This window comes from Oncorhynchus clarkii, chromosome 7 (genome assembly GCF_045791955.1).
Source record: "Oncorhynchus clarkii lewisi isolate Uvic-CL-2024 chromosome 7, UVic_Ocla_1.0, whole genome shotgun sequence".
Taxonomy (NCBI): Eukaryota; Metazoa; Chordata; class Actinopteri; order Salmoniformes; family Salmonidae; genus Oncorhynchus; species Oncorhynchus clarkii.
Genome location: NC_092153.1, coordinates 11,657,995 through 11,679,205, shown reverse-complemented (window position 1 = coordinate 11,679,205; position 21,211 = coordinate 11,657,995). Strand labels below are relative to the sequence as shown.

General features: G+C 45.3%; 1 protein-coding gene across 1 annotated transcript in view; it reads right to left on the bottom strand.

The window, feature by feature from the left end:
* Positions 1-19,336, bottom strand: part of LOC139412871 (tensin-1-like) — a 192,228-nt gene extending 172,892 nt beyond the window's left edge. Inside the window, exon 1 of the mRNA XM_071159660.1 lies at positions 19,141-19,336. Coding sequence (XP_071015761.1) covers positions 19,141-19,236 — 96 coding nt within the window. The 5' untranslated portion in view covers positions 19,237-19,336. The remainder of the gene's footprint in view (positions 1-19,140) is intronic.
* Between the last annotated feature and the right edge of the window lie 1,875 nt (positions 19,337-21,211).

Sequence of the window (21,211 nt, the reverse complement as noted above, 5' to 3'; positions counted from 1 at the left end):
AGATGAAGGGTAGCAGGTAGCCTAGTGGTTAGAACGTTGGGCTAGTAACCTAATATTTGCTAGTTTGAATCCCTGGGCCAACTAGGTGAAATCCGTCGATTTGCTCTTGAGCAAGGCACTTAACCCTAATTGCACCACAGCCATCAATAATGGCTGAGCCCTGGCTGTAACCCCACTCTCAGGGGGAGTGGGATATGCAAAAAAAATACATTTCACACTTGCACATGTGTGAAATAGGACCAAAATAAACCTTTTTTAAAGGAAGGCACAGCAGCAGATAAAATGACGCAGGACAACCCAGAAATATCTGTAGGCCTTGCCAGCATCCAGCGTGGACAGACACTGTTTAAAGGCAGGGAACACAGATGCAAACCACCACTAACCCAAACCCTAACCCTAACCACCACATGGCAGAACATCAACTACATCAGCAGAGAGAGTAGGATTCAAGGCTGCTGTTACTGCAGATACAGCGCTGTGAAGCACGGCTTCTCCCATGCAGGAGTAAGTCACAGAATATGGGAGATTTGAGTGGTAATCCGAATTAAGAAAAATATCCAAATATTTCTAAAATATATCACCTCTCAAAGAGAGGAGGAATACAGAATAAAATAAAATAAGCAAATACTTTTTATTTCATAATTGATTGTGATTTTGGGATTGGCCCCCCAAAAGATTGCATGTCTCACCCAGACCCTTATCACCCATCATCTCTCATCCTCGCCCAGACCTCTCACCCATACGCCTCACCCAGACCCCTCACCCATACCCCTCACCCAGACCCCTCACCCAGACCCCTCGCCCATACCCCTCACCCATACGCCTCACCCAGACCCCTCGCCCAGACCCCTCACCCATACCCCTCACCCATACCCCTCACCCAGACCCCTCACCCATACCCCTCGCCCAGACCCCTCACCCATACCCCTCGCCCAGACCCCTCACCCAGACCCCTCAACCATACCCCTCACCCAGACCCCTCACCCATACCCCTCGCCCAGACCCCTCACCCAGACCCCTCACCCATACCCCTCACCCATACCACTAAGCCTTTAGTGCTTACCCAGAACATGCAGGACAGGCAGACCCATGTCCTTTCTCCTCCGGACAAAACCGACGGCACACACAGAGAGATAGAGGGCATCCTGGAAAAATCACACTTCCACTGGACTCAACACAGAATTCCAGAGCATTCCCAAGTAGAATTCCCAACGACTCCAGATTGGATTGTGTGACACCATTCTGTGCCAGGCAGCAGACAGGCAGCAGACAGGCAGAGAGAGAACGGCTGCTGTTACTACTGCTGATACTTTCAGTCAGGCAGTCTCCTACACCCTTCTGCTTCTTAAGTCCCTCTCTCTTTTGCACTCTCTTTACTTCACTCTCCATTTTTCTTTTTTTCACTCACAATCTCTCTCTCTCTCCACGCCTCCTCTCTCTCTCTCCATTCTCCTTCTCTCTCCCTCCCTCAGTCTCTTTGTCCCCCTCTCTCTCCACACCTCCTATCTCTCCCTCTCTTTGTGTGTCTCTCTCTCCCTCTCTCTCTCTCTCTCTCTCTCTCTCTCTCTCTCTCTCTCACTCAGTCTCTCGGTCCCTCTCTCTCACTCAGTCTCTTTGTTTGTGTCTCTCTCTCCCTCTCTCTCTCTCTCTCTCTCTCTCTCTCTCTCACTCAGTCTCTCGGTCCCTCTCACTCAGTCTCTCGGTCCCTCTCTCTCCACTCGCTCTCTCCACTCTCGTTCTCTCTCTCTCTCTCTCTCTCTCTCTCTCCACTATCCCTCGTTCCCTCAGAAAGACACTAAGCTCTCAGGAGTACTATGTATAAGGCAACATGACACATGAGGGAAGGAGGGAAGGAGGAGGTGTCTGCCTGCCTTTAATTTTCTTCCCCCTCTTCAAATATGCCCTCTTAGCCAGTGCTCCACCTCTCTCTCTCCCTCGCTCACACTCTCCTCTATTCATTGACCCCATGCACACCACTCCTTCCCTTCTTTCCATGCATCACCTCTCTCTCTTTCCCTCCATCTCTTCTCTCCTCCTCCTGCATGCTCGCTCATGTCTGTGCTAATGTCACTTGAATTTTTTATTTGCTTCCTCTCTTCTCCCGCTCTACTCTCCTTTCTCTTTCCTCTCCTCTCTCCTCTCTTCTCTCCCCCCTCTCCTCCTCTCTCCTCTCTTCTCTCCCCCTCTCCCCCTCTCCTCTCTTCTCTCCCCCCTCTCCTCCTCTCCTCTCCTCTCCTCTCTCCTCTCTTCTCTCCCCCTCTCCTCCTCTCCTCTCCTCTCCTCTCCTCTCCTCTCCTCTCTCCTCTCTTTTCTCCCCCTCTCCTCTCTCCTCTCTTCTCTCCCCCCTCTCCTCCTCTCCTCTCCTCTCCTCTCTCCTCTCTTTTCTCCTCCTCTCCTCTCCTCTCCTCCTCTCCTCTCTTTTCTCCCCCTCTCCTCTCCTCCTCTCCTCTCTTCTCTCCCCCTCTCCTCTCCTCTCCTCTCCTCCCCTATTGCCTTACCCCGTCACAGTTTGACAGCATGGGGAGTCACCTCCTGTAATCTTATTCTACGGTCCCTACTCCCCTTCTATAACAGACAAGCGATCAGTACCATATTGTTACCTCAGGAAAAGTACTGCTGGTTGAACACCAACACCACTGCTTTGTCCTCTCAGTGAGTCCCACAGACACATTCTGCCTCAGTGCTGGAGGAATCCATGTAGGCTACAATAGAGCTTTTCACACATAACCTCTCCTCGACTTCCTGTTTGCTGTGGTTACCTTCAATCTGATCTAGGATCAGCTCTCCCAAGCCCAGTCCTCACCTGTCCACTATGAGGTAAACAGAGGATCAGCTGTAATGGGTCAGCAGTAAGTGAATGTTTAGAGAGGCAGTGACTGTGTTGACCTGAATGCTCTGACTGTGTGGCAGCATTGACGATGTGACAATGCCGATAGTGGGTCGCCAAGAATGATGAGGCGGAAATATTCCAACTGATGAGTGGAGGTGGCTGCTGCGCGCACGCACACAAACTCACACACACACACACACACACACACACACACACACACACACACACACACACACACACACACACACACACACACACACACACACAGCATCAGTGCTCCATCAGTGTTGTATCAGCATTATATTAGTGATGAATACACATCACATCAATGCGGCTACCTGATCCCCACAGGGCGCAGGGCCAATTCATTCACAGTAAACCTTTTTCTGAGTGTTGCTATTGATCCCTGTTGCTTTTCATCACTCAGATAGACATCTCCATGACTATGGAGAATCTGACACAGCCAATATATCACAGGAGGCTGGTGAGGGAAGGATAATGGCTGGAATGGAGTGAACAGGATGTGTATGAAACAGATGGAAGCCATGTGTTTGATGCCATTCCGTTAATGCCGTCCGAGTCATTTAAGATACCCGTCCTCCCCAATTAAGAAGCCACCAGCCACCTGTGCAGTGTATGAATGAGAGAATGTATGAGAGAGTGGGGTTATGGTAATCTGATTTTAGATCTGTGTTTAAGTGTACCATTACTACTACCAGTCACTGACACTACTACAAAGCTTTGTTTGACCCCCACTACTTCACTATTTTAAGACAAGAAAGGACACACATTTTCTTCAGGTAATGTTCTTTTCTAGTTAAGTCTGTAATGATTAGAACAAGGTAGAAGTTACCCCTAAACACAGTTCTAGGATCAGATTCTACCATAAACCCCAACTTATGACATTAACCATTTTCTTTGCAATTCCCACATATTCGTAATGGTTAGGAAGTTAGGAAGTTGTTGTTGGTTAATCTGATCCTGGATCTGGGCTAAGGGGCTACTTCTACTTGGATAACCACTGAGCGCCTGCCTAAAGCCAAGACCTTGTTCACAGAAGGCTCTAGTGGAAATGACTTTAAGTATTCTCCCCATGTTCAGTATCACACTCTATTCAATGTTTTGTTAGATCAATGATTCTCTCTCCAGGAACAGTTCCTCTCCAATCTTCCTCTTCTCCCACTGCTGTTACACCAAACTACTGTCTACAGACAGACTAATGCTGAACTGCTGGAGATGTGCACTGAGCAGGACCCTTATTCATTAAGCATCTCAGAGTAGGAGCGCTGATCTAGGATCTGTCCATATAATCGTATTAATTATGATCTAAAACCTGGTCCTAGATCAGTGCTCCTCCTCTGAGAGGCTTTGTGGATACAGGCCCAGGTCTATGTCCCTGTGTTACAGAGTGTTTCTGAAAAGGTTTCTACTGACTCCATTGAAAGACAGAACTGTGGAGTCTCAAGGTTGAGACGTGACTCAAAGCACAGCCACAATATATTAAATACACTGTCACATTTCCAATTTCCCCTCAGCCTCGTTTACTAACTCCTTCTCTTTTAGCTTCTATTCCTCCCACGTTCTGCTGTGCCGCTGATCACTGCAGACACTGGCAGTGGTAGGGTGCGCTACACCCCCCCCCCCCCCCCCCCCCCCCCCCCCCACACACACACAAACACACACAAACACACACACACTTTAGCTATTGCTTGTGAGGGACAGACTTAGTCCATGTATGTCTCTCTCTCTCTAGGTGGCTTTGTCCTGGCTCTGTCAAATCAACATAGATTATAAAGCCAAAGAGACACACACAAACACCAAGTCACACACACACAGGGTAAAAGCCTTTTCTTCTCCTTCTGGGACAGAAGAGAGAGAGAGAGAGAGAGAGAGAGAGATTGAGAGAGAGAGAGAGAGATTGAGAGAGATAGAGAGAGAGAGAGAGGGAGAAAGAGAGAGAGAGAGAGAGAGAGAGAGAGAGAGAGAGAGAGAGAGAGAGAGAGAGAGAACACATTGGAATGCTATTTGAAGAGAGTCACAGTGGCAGAATACCTGACCACTGGCAGAATACCTGACTACTGTGACTGACTCAATTTTAAGGAAAGCTTTGACTATATACAGATTCAGTGAGCATAACCTTGCTATTGAGAAAGGCCGCTGTAGGCAGACTTAGTTCTCAAGAGAAAACAGGTTACCGCCCACAAAATGAGGAGGAAACTGAGCTGCACTTCCTAACCTCCTGCCAAATGTATGACCATATCAGAGACACATATTCCCTCAGATTACAATGACCAACAAAGAATTCAAAAACAATTTCAATTTTGATAAACTCCCATATCTATTGGGTGAAATACCACAGCGTGCCATCACAACAGCAAGATTTGTGACCTGTTGCCACAAGAAAAGGGTGTCATGACTGTCCACGAGAATCCAAATATGTCAGATCAGGTTTGCAATGAATAACTTCAATCAGACCCCCTCTCACCCGTAGAGGGAGAAGGAAAGAACTCGTGGGGATTAACAACTCTAGTCCTGTTGTAAATCAACAGAGAAGATCCAGGCCTGTGCTCTCCAAATTCACCAAAGGAATGTGCTTTGTCTCAACATACCTTTTTCCCACTGAAAATCTAACAAGTTCAAAAGAGAATACTGAAACAATATTTATAATGTAGAATGTGGGGACTGGTCAGAGGCAATCTATTGAACACTAATGTCATTTTGTTTCTTATTTTGTGATGTCATTAAAAATGTTATAAAGGAAATACTGTAACTTGGAAAGTATACCCACTACATATATGAAGTTTCCATTCTATGCGTGCATGTAATATGAAAAATGATGAATGTGTTTTTGTTAAGAGAGGGATGTGATGTGAGAAGCTATAAGAGATAATTTTTTCCATAACTATGCACCGTGAGTAGTCACCTCCCCGAAGTGAGGTCAGAGAGCGTGTCAGCCTGCCAGAACTACCCCTTTCGGGCAAAAGGTATACATGATGAGTTAAGAAAAAAACACATCAGACCAGAAAAGCATGAAGATGCAGCGGCATGTTTAACTTCTTGGTGACAGGGGGCAGTATTTTCACATCCGGATGAAATGCATGACCAAATTCAACTCCCTGCTACTCATCCCCAGAATATAAGATATGCATATTATTAATAGATGTGGATAGAAAACACTCTGAAGTTTCTAAAACTGTTTGAATCATGTCTGTGAGTAAAACATAACTTATTTATCAAGCGAAACCCCGAGGACAAACCATTCTGATTTTTTTTTTGAGGTCACTCTCTTTTCAATGGGTTTTCATTGGGAATCCAGATTTCTAGGGGAGCTTCTTGCAGTTCCTATCGCTTCCACTGGATGTCAACAGTCTTTTGAAATTGGTTGAGGTTTTTCCTTTGTGTAATGAAGAAGTACAGCCATCTTGAACGAGGGTCACTTGAAGTGTACTGTTAGATAGAGGCGCATGACCAGAAAGCTAGCTACAGTTTGTTTTCCTCCTGTAATGAACACAGATCATCCCGTCTTCAATTTTATCAATTATTTACGTTAAAAAATACCTAACGTTGAATTACAAAAGTAGTTTGAAATGTTTTGGCAAAGTTTACAGGTAACTTTTGAGATATTTTGTAGTCACGTTGAGCAAGTTGGAACATGTGTTTTGTTGGATCAAACGTGCCAAATAAATGGACATTTTGGATATATATCGCCGGAATTAATCGAACAAAAGGACCATTTGTGATGTTTATGGGACATATTGGAGTGCCAACAAAAGAAGCTCGTCAAAGGTAAGGCATGAATTATATTTTTATTTCAGCGTTTTTTGTCGCGCCTGCAGGGTTGAAATACGCTTGTCTCTCTTTATTTACGGAGGTGCTATCCTCAGATAATAGCATCGTTTGCTTTCACCGAAAAGCCTTTTTGAAATCTGACATGTTGGCTGGATTCACAACAAGTGTAGCTTTAATTTGCTATCTTGCATGTGTGATTTAATGAAAGTTTTATTTTTATAGTAATTTATTTGAATTTGGAAAATGCATTTTCCCTGGCTTTTTGCCAGGTATGACGCTAGCGTCCCACATATCCCAGAGAGGTTAAATTGGTTTGAACTGAATCTCAACACGGGGTGGAGAAGATAAACTCACCTCCTGGACAATCACTGGTACGGCTGATTAGCTGTCCTAAATAAAGTATCTTCGAAAGCGAATTTAAGTAGGACCATCCTGTTACTCTTCTCAAACCATCGTATTACGCTACTCTCATCACCCCACTGGGGAACCATCGATCTTCAAAGAAGCATCTTCAGGAGCGAAAGGAAGGAGAAAAAACTAGTAGTTCTGTTCAGGACTATACAACAAGTCACCAGAGACTGGGCAACTACAAAGAAGGACAACAGCAGAAGACTTGTTGGAATCCTTTTGGACAATCAGAGCCTTACAAGCATGCTGCAAAAAGTCCCAACCCCCTTTCCAAGGCGGCCTTGTCCACCGAGAGATCCCCGGCGAACCAAGGCATTTCACGTAAATACATTCATGATTTATTACTCAAAGCAGGTGGCGGTTCGTGTGCAATGTATATGGTTACTGTAAGTGAAAGTAGTTTCTGAATGTACCAATGTTAAGTGTCTCTGTCCCTCTCTCTCTCTCTCCATCTCTTCTTTAACAAGCAGCCATGTTGTTGTCATTCCACTAGGGACCTGTTTTCAGCATATTAATTCTCAAGTCAGTAACCGGTGTAGAGTGTGTATGTTTATCTTGTGTTCCCATTTAATTAGCGAGTAAATAATTAAACCAATTTGTGTAGTACTGAATCATAAGGTTTTTGCAGATGCAAGGAGGTTATGACTGTTCAGAATGATGATATGATACGAGGTTATGATTAATAGGTTGACTGTTTATAGATGTGATAGGTAAAGACCTTTTGGATTTGAATTCTGGAGATGGTAACTCTTTAAAGAACCGCTCTCGTGGTGCCCCAGATCCTAATGAGTTAATTGTCACATGATTAATTTAATCGGGTAACAATTAAACATAGTTAGTTAATTAGATAAATAACAGTCTTCAAATGAATGTTACAGTCAAGTCCCGTCAAGGGCAACCAGTGAAGAACAATCCCCGTTGTAAATACAACCCATATTTATGTTGATTTATTTTCCTTTTTGTACTTTAACTATTTGCTCATCGTTTTAACATTGTACCATAATATGACACTTGAAACTGTTGTGAGTGTAATGTTAACTGTTCATTTTTGATTATGTATTTAATTTGCTTTGGCAATGTAAACATATGTTTCCCATGCCAATAAAGCCCGAGAGAGAGAGAGAGAGAGAGAGAGAGAGAGAGAGAGAGAGAGAGAGAGAGAGAGAGAGAGAGAGAGAGAGAGAGAGGGGGAGAGAGAGAGAGAGAGGGAGAAAGAGAGAGAGAGAGAGAGAGAGAGAGAGAGAGAGAGGGAGAGAGAGAGAGAGAGAGAGAGAGAGAGAGAGAGAGAGAGAGAGAGAACACATTGGAATGCTATTTGAAGAGAGTACACAGTGGTAGAATACCTGACCACTGGCAGAATACCTGACCACTGTGACTGATCTAATCTTAAGGAAAGCTTTGACTATATACAGATTCAGTGAGCATAGCCTTGCTATTGAGAAAGGCTGCTGTAGGCAGACTTAGTTCTCAAGAGAAAACAGGTTACCGCCCACAAAATGAGGAGGAAACTGAGCTGCACTTCCTAACCTCCTGCCAAATGTATGACCATATTAGAGACACATATTCCCTCAGATTACACAGACCAACAAAGAATTCAAAAACAATTTCCTTTCAGAGTGACCCTCAGCATGTAAGGGTAGGCCCAACTGTAGTGTGTGAGCTGAGAGTCAGGAAGCAAGTTCAGGAAGTGAGTTTTAATAAATAAACGCAACTAAATACAAAACAAGAAACACAAACTACCCAACGACATGACACTGGAATCAAAGGGAGTGACATATAGAGAAGGTAATCAGGGAGGTGATGGAGTCCCGATGTTGACAGGTGTGCGCCATAACGAGCAGCCTGGTGACCTAGAGGCTGGAGAGGGAGCACCTGTGACACCAACCCTGACCCCATGGCAGACCTATGGGCCCTGGTCAAAAGGTGTGCACTATAGGGTGTCATTTCGGACAGACATAAGTATTTTGCTGTGTCCCACATGGCACCCTGTTCCCTATATAGCGCACTACTTTTGACCAGAGACCATTAAAAGTGGTTCACTACATAGGGAATAGGGTGCCATGTGGGATTTAGACTTTGTCCTCCTGGGAGTAGAGTGAAGGCTGAACCACAGCTCCAGCTACAGTGGTGCTGCAGTCTCATCTCCCTCGGCTGGAGATTCCATCACATTACCGCTTTAACGCAGGAACAACAAAACATCCATTACTCTGCTACCACACATTCATTCGCCATAAGGGACGAGTCTGCAAATCCCCGGCCAGATATCATCCAGCTCACACAACGCAAAACGAACATTACTGCTGAGAGATCTACAACGTGTGATAAATAAGCAGGGATGTATGAGGAGCCGATATGTATTCGTTGGGCAAGCTGGTCCTTGAAGAAAAGGCTCCTACTCATCTGACAGGTTCCCCATCACCCTTTTCTCCTTTAGCTGCCTGTGTTTTTTGCCTTTGGTGAATTTACGACCCTGGGGGACATTAGTTAAATGAGTGGAGAGGAATGCTTGGATCGTACAGAGGAGAGAGAGGAGAGAGGGAGAGAAAGAGAGAAGAGCAGGGGCGGAGGAGAGGAAAGGAGAGCCAATGCAGAATTAACACATGCCTGTACCGACATGCAGAAATACATCTTACTACACAGTACACGGAAACACACGTACACACACATCCCATCTCCTCCATAGTAGAATCAACTGTCTGGTACTAGTATGAGCAGTGTTGCCATGACTACAGAACACCTTTATGAGGGCCTTGGATGGGAGTGGAGTCGACGCCATACTGTTCCACTCCCACTCTACATCCAACAACGCCACGTCACAGACGTCAACAACTTGTTGTTCAACCTATTTTAATGATTTTGTACACGTTACACATTTTGCCAAAGCTACTGGGTGTGCAGGTTTTTGCTGCCGCCCTACTAGGCCTATTGCTGTGTTGGAATAAAACCCTGCAGGAGTATACAGTGGCTCCCCAGAGTGGGGTCCTGAGAGAGGATAGGTGGGTGGAGGTGAGGTGGCTGATAAACTGCCTGCAGTAGGAAGGAAACCAGGGACAGTGTAGGGAAGAAGCAGCATTCTGCATTGAGCCTGTCCCCAAACTTCTCCATCTCCATCAGAATTGAAGGAGACAAACAGAGGAGGGAAAGTGGAGACAGAGAGATTGAAACTAACAGCCAACGCCGAACGCTACAACAACTGTAGTTTCATGTTAAGATATGTTCCATTTCCTTAACATTTACATTTTAGTCATTTAGCAGACGCTCTTATCCAGAGCTGTACTGTAACTATATTGTTTTTTCTGTTGTAAGACATGTAGCATTGGAACAGTTACTGATGTAGCATTGGAACAGTTACTGATGTAGCATTGGAACAGTTACTGATGTAGCATTGGAACAGTTACTGATGTAGCATTGGAACAGTTACTGATGTAGCATTGGAACAGTTACTTATGTAGCATTGGAACAGTTACTGACGTAGCATTGGAACAGTTACTGATGTAGCATTGGAACAGTTACTGATGTAGCATTGGAACAGTTACTGATGTAGCCTTTTACATTGGAACAGTTACTGATGTAGCATTGGAACAGTTACTGATGTAGCATTGGAACAGTTACTGATGTAGCCTTTTACATTGGAACAGTTACTGATGTAGCCTTTTACATTGGAACAGTTACTGATGTAGCATTGGAACAGTTACTGACGTAGCATTGGAACAGTTACTGATGTAGCATTGGAACAGTTACTGATGTAGCCTTTTACATTGGAACAGTTACTGATGTAGCATTGGAACAGTTACTGATGTAGCATTGGAACAGTTACTGATGTAGCATTGGAACAGTTACTGATGTAGCATTGGAACAGTTACTGATGTAGCCTTTTACATTGGAACAGTTACTGATGTAGCATTGGAACAGTTACTGATGTAGCCTTTTACATTGGAACAGTTACTGATGTAGCATTGGAACAGTTACTGATGTAGCATTGGAACAGTTACTGATGTAGCATTGGAACAGTTACTGATGTAGCATTGGAACAGTTAATGATGTAGTATTGGAACAGTTATTGATGTAGCCTTTTACATTGGAACAGTTACTGATGTAGCATTGGAACAGTTACTGATGTAGCATTGGAACAGTTACTGATGTAGCATTGGAACAGTTAATGATGTAGCCTTTTACATTGGAACAGTTACTGATGTAGCATTGGAACAGTTACTGATGTAGTATTGGAACAGTTACTGATGTAGCATTGGAACAGTTACTGATGTAGCATTGGAACAGTTACTGATGTAGCATTGGAACAGTTAATGATGTAGCCTTTTACATTGGAACAGTTACTGATGTAGCCTTTTACATTGGAACAGTTACTGATGTAGCATTGGAACAGTTACTGATGTAGCATTGGAACAGTTACTGATGTAGCCTTTTACATTGGAACAGTTACTGATGTAGCATTGGAACAGTTACTGATGTAGCCTTTTACATTGGAACAGTTACTGATGTAGCATTGGAACAGTTACTGATGTAGCATTGGAACAGTTAATGATGTAGCCTTTTACATTGGAACAGTTACTGATGTAGCCTTTTACATTGGAACAGTTACTGATGTAGCATTGGAACAGTTACTGATGTAGCATTGGAACAGTTACTGATGTAGCATTGGAACAGTTACTGATGTAGCATTGGAACAGTTACTGATGTAGCCTTTTACATTGGAACAGTTACTGATGTAGCCTTTTACATTGGAGCAGTTACTGATGTAGCATTGGAACAGTTACTGATGTAGCCTTTTACATTGGAACAGTTACTGATGTAGCCTTTTACATTGGAACAGTTACTGATGTAGCCTTTTACATTGGAACAGTTACTGATGTAGCCTTTTACATTGGAACAGTTACTGATGTAGCATTGGAACAGTTACTGATGTAGCATTGGAACAGTTACTGATGTAGCCTTTTACATTGGAACAGTTACTGATGTAGCATTGGAACAGTTACTGATGTAGCATTGGAACAGTTATTGATGTAGCATTGGAACAGTTACTGATGTAGCATTGGAACAGTTACTGATGTAGCATTGGAACAGTTACTGATGTAGCCTTTTACATTGGAACAGTTACTGATGTAGCCTTTTACATTGGAACAGTTACTGATGTAGCATTGGAACAGTTACTGATGTAGCATTGGAACAGTTACTGATGTAGCCTTTTACATTGGAACAGTTACTGATGTAGCATTGGAACAGTTACTGATGTAGCATTGGAACAGTTACTGATGTAGCATTGGAACAGTTACTGATGTAGCATTGGAACAGTTACTGATGTAGCATTGGAACAGTTACTGATGTAGCATTGGAACAGTTACTGATGTAGCATTGGAACAGTTACTGATGTAGCCTTTTACATTGGAACAGTTACTGATGTAGCATTGGAACAGTTACTGATGTAGCATTGGAACAGTTACTGATGTAGCATTGGAACAGTTACTGATGTAGCATTGGAACAGTTACTGATGTAGCATTGGAACAGTTACTGATGTAGCATTGGAACAGTTAATGATGTAGTATTGGAACAGTTATTGATGTAGCCTTTTACATTGGAACAGTTACTGATGTAGCATTGGAACAGTTACTGATGTAGCCTTTTACATTGGAACAGTTACTGATGTAGCATTGGAACAGTTACTGATGTAGCATTGGAACAGTTACTGATGTAGCATTGGAACAGTTACTGATGTAGCATTGGAACAGTTACTGATGTAGCCTTTTACATTGGAACAGTTACTGATGTAGCATTGGAAAAGTTACTGATGTAGCATTGGAACAGTTACTGATGTAGCATTGGAACAGTTACTGATGTAGCATTGGAACAGTTACTGATGTAGCATTGGAACAGTTACTGATGTAGCCTTTTACATTGGAACAGTTACTGATGTAGCATTGGAACAGTTACTGATGTAGCATTGGAACAGTTACTGATGTAGCATTGGAACAGTTACTGATGTAGCATTGGAACAGTTACTGATGTAGCATTGGAACAGTTACTGATGTAGCCTTTTACATTGGAACAGTTACTGATGTAGCATTGGAACAGTTACTGATGTAGCATTGGAACAGTTACTGATGTAGCATTGGAACAGTTACTGATGTAGCATTGGAACAGTTACTGATGTAGCATTGGAACAGTTACTGATGTAGCATTGGAACAGTTAATGATGTAGTATTGGAACAGTTATTGATGTAGCCTTTTACATTGGAACAGTTACTGATGTAGCATTGGAACAGTTACTGATGTAGCCTTTTACATTGGAACAGTTACTGATGTAGCATTGGAACAGTTACTGATGTAGCATTGGAACAGTTACTGATGTAGCATTGGAACAGTTACTGATGTAGCATTGGAACAGTTACTGATGTAGCCTTTTACATTGGAACAGTTACTGATGTAGCATTGGAAAAGTTACTGATGTAGCATTGGAACAGTTACTGATGTAGCATTGGAACAGTTACTGATGTAGCATTGGAACAGTTACTGATGTAGCATTGGAACAGTTACTGATGTAGCCTTTTACATTGGAACAGTTACTGATGTAGCATTGGAACAGTTACTGATGTAGCATTGGAACAGTTACTGATGTAGCCTTTAACATTGGAACAGTTACTGATGTAGCATTGGAACAGTTACTGATGTAGCATTGGAACAGTTACTGATGTAGCCTTTTACATTGGAACAGTTACTGATGTAGCCTTTTACATTGGAAAAGTTACTGATGTAGCATTGGAACAGTTACTGATGTAGCATTGGAACAGTTACTGATGTAGCATTGGAACAGTTACTGGTGTAGCCTTTTACATTGGAATAGGGCCTATAGGCTATAGGGACTATGGGCTAAGGGCTATAGGGACTGGGGGCTATAGGGACTATGGGCTAAGGGCTATAGGGAGTGGGGGCTATAGAGACTGGGGGCTATAGGGACTGGGGGCTATAGGCACTGGGGGCTATAGGGGCTACAGGCTATAGGGACTGGGGGATATAGGGACCGAGGCTATAGGGGCTATGGGCTAAGGGGCTATGAGGTATAGGGACTGGGGGCTATAGGGACTATGGGGTATAGGGACTGGGAGCTATAGGGACTGGGGGCTATAGGGGCTATGGGGTATAGGGACTGGGGGCTATAGGGACTGGGGGCTATAGGGACTGGGGGCTATAGGGACTGGGGGCTATGGGGACTGGGGGCTATAGGGGTTATGGGCTATATGGACTTGGGGCTATAGGGCCTACAGGCTATAGAGACTGGGGGCTATAGGGGTTATGGGCTATAGGGACCGAGGCTATAGGGGCTATGGGCTAAGGGGCTATGAGGTATAGGGACTGGGGGCTATAGGGACTATAGGGTATAGGGACTGGGAGCTATAGGGACTGGGGGCTATAGGGGCTATGGGGTATAGGGACTGGGGGCTATAGGGACTGGGGGCTATAGGGACTGGGGGCTATGGGGACTGGGGGCTATAGGGGTTATGGGCTATATGGACTTGGGGCTATAGGGCCTACAGGCTATAGAGACTGGGGGCTATAGGGGTTATGGGCTATAGGGACCGAGGCTATAGGGGCTATGGGCTAAGGGGCTATGAGGTATAGGGACTGGGGGCTATAGGGACTATGGGGTATAGGGACTGGGAGCTATAGGGACTGGGGGCTATAGGGGCTATGGGGTATAGGGACTGGGGGCTATAGGGACTGGGGGCTATAGGGACTATGGGCTATAGGGACTGGGGGCTATAGGGACTATGGGCTATAGGGACTGGGGGCTATAGGGGTTATGGGCTATATGGACTCGGGGCTATAGGGACTGGGGGCTACAGGGACTGGGGGCTATATGGACTATGGCCTATAGGGACTGGGGGCTATAGGGGTTATGGGCTATAGGGACTGGGGGCTATAGGGGTTATGGGCTATAGGGACTGGGGGCTACAGGGACTGGGGACTATAGGGGCTGGGGGCTATAGGGGGAGGAGGGGGTACAGCTAGGGGGAGGGGGTACAGGGCGAGGAGGGGGGTGCACAGGGGGAGGGGGTACAGGGTGAGGAGGGGGGTGCACGGGGGCTGCAGAAAGCAGTACTCTACAGGCAGGCAGGAGACTAAGCTTTCCCCCAAGAGCTCCATCCTCAATCTCTCCATTCCTCTATTCCTCCATTCCTCTATTCCTCCATTCCTCTATTCCTCCATTCCTCTATTCCTCCATTCCTCTAATCCTCCATTCCTCTATTCCTCCATTCCTCCATTCCTCCATTCCTCTATTCCTCTATTCCTCCATTCCTCTAATACTCCATTCCTCTATTCCTCCATTCCTCTAATACTCCATTCCTCTATTCCTCCATTCCTCTAATCCTCCATTCCTCTATTCCTCCATTCCTCTATTCCTCTATTCCTCCATTCCTATAATCCTCCATTCCTCTATTCCTCCATTACTCTATTCCTCTATTCCTCCATTCCTCTAATACTCCATTCCTCTATTCCTCCATTCCTCTAATACTCCATTCCTCTATTCCTATAATCATCCATTCCTCTATTCCTCCATTAATCTATTCCTCTATTCCTCCATTCCTCTAATACTCCATTCCTCTATTCCTCCATTCCTATAATCCTCCATTTTTCTATTCCTCCATTACTCTATTCCTCTATTCCTCCATTCCTCTAATACTCCATTCCTCTATTCCTCCATTCCTCTAATACTCCATTCCTCTATTCCTCCATTCCTCTATTCCTCCATTCCTCTATTCCTCCATTCCTCTATTCCTCCATTCCTCCATTCCTCTATTCCTCCATTCCTCTATTCCTCCATTCCTCTATTCCTCTATTCCTCCATTCCTCTATTCCTCCATTCCTCTAATACTCCATTCCTCTATTCCTCCATTCCTCTAATACTCCATTCCTCTATTCCTCTATTCCTCCATTCCTATATTCCTCCATTCCTCTATTCCTCCATTCCTCCATTCCTCTATTCCTCTATTCCTCCATTCCTCTATTCCTCTATTCCTCTATTCCTCTATTCCACTATTCCTCCATTCCTCCTTTCCTCCATTCTTCCAATCCTCTATTCCTCTATTCCTCCATTCCTCTATTCCTCTATTCCTCCATTCCTCTATTCCTCTATTCCACTATTCCTCCATTCCTCCTTTCCTCCATTCTTCCAATCCTCTATTCCTCCATTCCTCCATTCCTCTAATACTCCATTCCTCCATTCCTCCATTCCTCTATTCCTCCATTCCTCTATTACTCCATTCCTCCATTCCTCCATTCCTCTATTCCTCCATTCCTCTATTCCTCCATTCCTCTATTCCTCCATTCCTCTATTCCTCTATTCCTCCATTCCTCTATTCCTCTATTACTCCATTCCTCTATTCCTCTATTCCTCCATTCCTCTATTCCTCCATTCCTCCATTCCTCCATTCCTCTATTCCTCTATTCCTCCATTCCTCCATTCCTCCATTCCTCTATTCCTCTATTCCTCCATTCCTCCATTCCTCTATTCCTCCATTCCTCTATTCCTCCATTCCTCCATTACTCCATTCCTCCATTCCTCCATTCCTCTATTCCTCTATTCCTCTATTCCTCCATTCCTCCATTCCTCCATTACTCCATTCCTCCATTCCTCTATTCCTCTATTCCTCTATTACTCCATGCCTCCATTCCTCCATTCCTCTATTCCTCCATTCCTCTATTCCTCCATTCCTCCATTCCTCTATTCCTCTATTCCTCCATTCCTCTATTCCTCTATTCCACTATTCCTCCATTCCTCCTTTCCTCCATTCTTCCAATCCTCTATTCCTCCAACTCTCCTACCCATCACCAGGTCTTACTGAACAAAACAAGCTAATGCAGGGGAGGTGCTCAGGGCTCATACAGGGAGGCAAGCCTGGCCTGCTGTTGAGGAGAGCTAATGCTTTGTCCCAAATAGCACCCTATTCCCTACATAGTGCACTACTTAGCCTAAATCCACATCGATGTACGGCTCTTATTATGAGGTCATTCCATTTCAAGGTCTGAAGAAAAATATGATTCCGAAAAGAAATTCGGACAAAGCAGTTCAGGATGAGTAATGTTGAAGGTTACATCGTAATAGCTCATTGTGAACAGAAATGAAGGCAACTGAATGAAATAGAAAGTTCATCAAAAAATATGGGACGCAGGACTGGATAACGAGCTACGACATAAAAAAAACTGACTCTGCCCCCAAAAGCTCTCCTAACCCTACTGGCGCACATACAATACAGCAGATACGCTAACGACTGGGGAAGACAGAGCAGAAAAGACTGCTGCTTCAGCTCACGCGTAAAACTGCTTGTGTTACCAAAACATAACCAGCCCTGCGGTTCACCAGCCGCCATTGAAAGCCGCCTTTTACCCACTGAAACACTGGTGGGAACAAGATGACAGACAGAAGACAACACTTATGAAAAATATCCCGTCACTAGTCATCAGAAGATCACCTCAGGTTCCCACACACACGCACACACGCACGGACGCACGCACGCACGCACACAAACACACACACACACACGCACGCACGCTCGCACACAAACACGCACGCGCACACACACACGCGCGTACGCACGCACGCAAACACACACACTTGCACACACACACTTGCACACACACACACTCGCTCACACACACTCGCACACACGCACAAACATATGCACACCTATGAACACACACATTCTATCGTGTGTAAGGGAAGACTGTGTTTGGACGTACGGGACTTGTACCACATGATTGATTATCCTCTATAACAAAGAGAGAGAGAGAGAAAGAGAGAGAGAGAGAGAGAGAGAGAGAGAGAGAGAGTGAAAGAGAGAGAGAGAGAGAGAAAGAGAGAGAGAGAGAGAGAGAGAGAGAGAGAGAGAGAGAGAAAGGGGTAGAGAGAAAGAGAGAGAGAGAGAGAGAGAGAGAGAGAGAGAGAGAGAGAGACAGAGAGAGAGAGAGAGAGAGAGAAAGGGGTAGAGAGAGAGAGAGAAAGAGAGAGAGAGAGAGAGAGAAAGGGGTAGAGAGAGAGAGAGACAAAGGGGTAGAGAGAAGGGTGGTGCAGTGTTTCTGACACTCAGAGACATTGTTTTACCACAGTCCAATTCAAACTAATAAGACTGAAACCAGCAACACACCGCACCTCTAAAGATTCGGCATCAGTCAGGGAAATACGTTCATCCTTTGTTGCCAAACATTCGCCTGCAAGATACGAACCACTACGGAACTGGAAAAACCAGCGAACCATAAAGTACAAATACCGACCCGAAAAGCAACGAATGGTAAAATGACATGACTGGTAAAACGCCAACGGTTGAGCGATTTTTATTTTAGCGAACGCAAACCTTGAATGCAGATGCCAACCTTGTTCTGCTCTGTTCTGCAGTCGTACAAGGTGACACTATGGATCGGGACACTCAGGTATGGTAGCAAAGTAACGTCTGAAACAAGCACCCCATTTCTCCAGATCCAAGGGTGAGTTGCACCTAAGCACTAATCTAGGATCAGTTCCTCTCTATCTCCATCCTAATCTTCACCATTGGTGGTGAAGAGCAACACTGACCTTGAATCAGAGCTAAGGGGCAACATCCACTAGCTGTTCCTCAACCTGTAGTGTAGTCCACACACCAGCAGCCGTGCTGTGTGAAATTGTGCTAAACTAATCTGTAGTGCTGGCGCACCAGCTGGTTATCTAGCTGACACAGATATTACTCAATGTTCAAGCCAGTGTAGCGCCAAGACCATTATACATACTGGTGCACAAACACGGACTACAACACCTTTTAGACTCCTACTCTTCTCATCTCACCAGGTATCTCTCTGGTAAGCAGGTTCTGATCTCAATGAAAAGCAATAAATGAAGAACCAGACAAAGTAAAGTGTAAATAATAAAATAAAAAATGTGGTTCCATGATTCCATTGTACATTGTTCCGTCTTCTCCCCCTTTCCAACCCCCTCCCAGTCCCCCTCCCCAACCCCCTCCCAGTCCCCCTCTCCGACCCCCTCCCAGTCCCCCTCTCTGACCCCCTCCCAGTTCCCCTCCCAGTCCCCGTCTCCGACCCCCTACCAGTCCCCCTCATTGTGCGGGCTTACCTTGTCTTTCTTGGCCCCCCGTAGGGGGAAGAAGCAGGAAAAGAGGAACTTGCCCCAGCTGATGACAGCGGCCAGGCACCAGTTGAGACGAGCCATGCTGCCTCGCGTCCCGTCAGGCCCTCTGTCTCTCTCTACACTCCAGGATCAGATCCTCACTGAGCGCTCTCTCGTGGAAGACAGGAGAGGAGGAGGAGAGGGGAAGAAAGAGAGGAGACCTTTCTCCTAGTCCACCCAGAAGCAGTGCATCCCAAACCCCAGAAAGAGAGGTGGTCCTTCGAGTCGACCGGAGAGCTGTCTGTCTGTCTGTCTGTCTGTCTGTCTGTCTGTCTGTCTGTCTGTCTGTCTCCAATTCGTTAACTTAATGAGGGCTTAAAACAGTGTCCCATGCAGAGGAGACCCTTCTATTCCAATAGGAATCAAAGCATCACACGCCACCAACAGTCCATCTGTCTGTCCACCTGTCTGTCTGTGTGTCGGTCTCTCTGCCTGTCTCTCTCTCTCAGTCTCCAGAGCCTGGTCTAGACACTCAGTCGTCACAGCGGTGAGATGAGCACAGCCGGCTGCATGATAAGATGAGCGAGAGACGGTCCGGTGCAGAACGAGGACAGCGTCGTCACACACACACTCACTTGCTTGCACGCATAGATCAAGATAACGCACACACTCACACACACACACACACGGCAAGCACACGCACAGAAGAGCCCTTCTCTTCACACGGAACCCCTCTGGTTCAAGATCCCCGATGCTAACCACTCACACACTCCTCTCACATACACACTCCGCTGTGAGGATGCTGCAGCACTTACTCAGCCAGCCTGGAGAGGGAGGAGGGGGAACGAGGGAGGGAGAGGGAGGAGTAAAAGAGAGGAGAGGCGGAAGGGAGGGAGGATTGGGTACAGAGCGGTATGGAGAGAGACAAAAAGCGGGAGAAATAAGAGGGAGAGATAGAGAGAGAGAGAATGTGTTTTGTGGAGGTTAGTGTATGCGTGTGTGCTTGCGTGCATTGGTTTGTGTGTGAGGTTAAGAGAGAGACACAATAACAGTGATAAAGAATCATGGAGGGGGAGGTAGCATGTGCGTGTGGTTAAGAAAGAGAGAGATTGAGAGAGAGAGAGACTTGGTTATTGTTGCTACTGTTGTCCCGTTGACAGTATTGATTATTATTATTAATGATGTTAATATTGTAAATCTCCAAAGTAAGCTTTAGCAATATGTACATTGTTACGTTATGCCAATAAAGGAAATTGAATTGAATTGAATTGAGAGAGAGAGATAGACAGAGCGAGAGAGAGAGAGACTGAGAGAGACAGAGAGAGAGAGAGATAGAGACAGAGAGAAAGAGAGAGACAGAGAGAGAGAGAGAGCAAGATAAAGAGAGAGCAATCAGAAGGCAGAATGTGTGTGTAAGAGAGAGAGGACGAGGGAGAGAATGAAAGAGATGATAAGTGAGTAATAAGAGAAGATGAAGAAGGGAAAAGGAAGGTAGCGCACAAACATAGAAAGAGAGAGAGAGAGAGGGGGAGAGAGAGAGAGACTGAGAGAGACAGAAAGGGAGAGAGAAAGAGAGAGAGTGTTGGAGAATACATAGCAGACAAATGGTGGGCACACACAAACAGCCGTCACGGTGAAAAGCCGTTACAAGGCAGGCACAGGGTAAGATGATTGTAGTGTGTGTGGAGAATTGGGTCGAGGGAGAGAGCGAGAGAGCAAAGGAGCAGAGGGGAGAGAGACAAGAGAGAGAGAGAGAGAGAGAGAGAGAGAGAGAGAGAGAGAGAGAGAGAGAGCAAGGGAGCAGAGGGGAGAGAGACAAGAGAGAGAGAGAGAGGTGCTGGGAAGGAGGGAGTGTTGAATCAGTGTGTCCTGAGCGATTATCACAAACATTTGCACACACACACACACACACACACACACACACACACACACACACACACACACACACACACACACACACACACACACAGAGAGAGAGAGAGAGAGCGACTGCAGGTGCTGCACAGCCCCATTCACTCTGCTGCAGTCTCTCTACGCTTCACTGGGAGAACATTTTCACTGCGGAACGCTTTTCTAT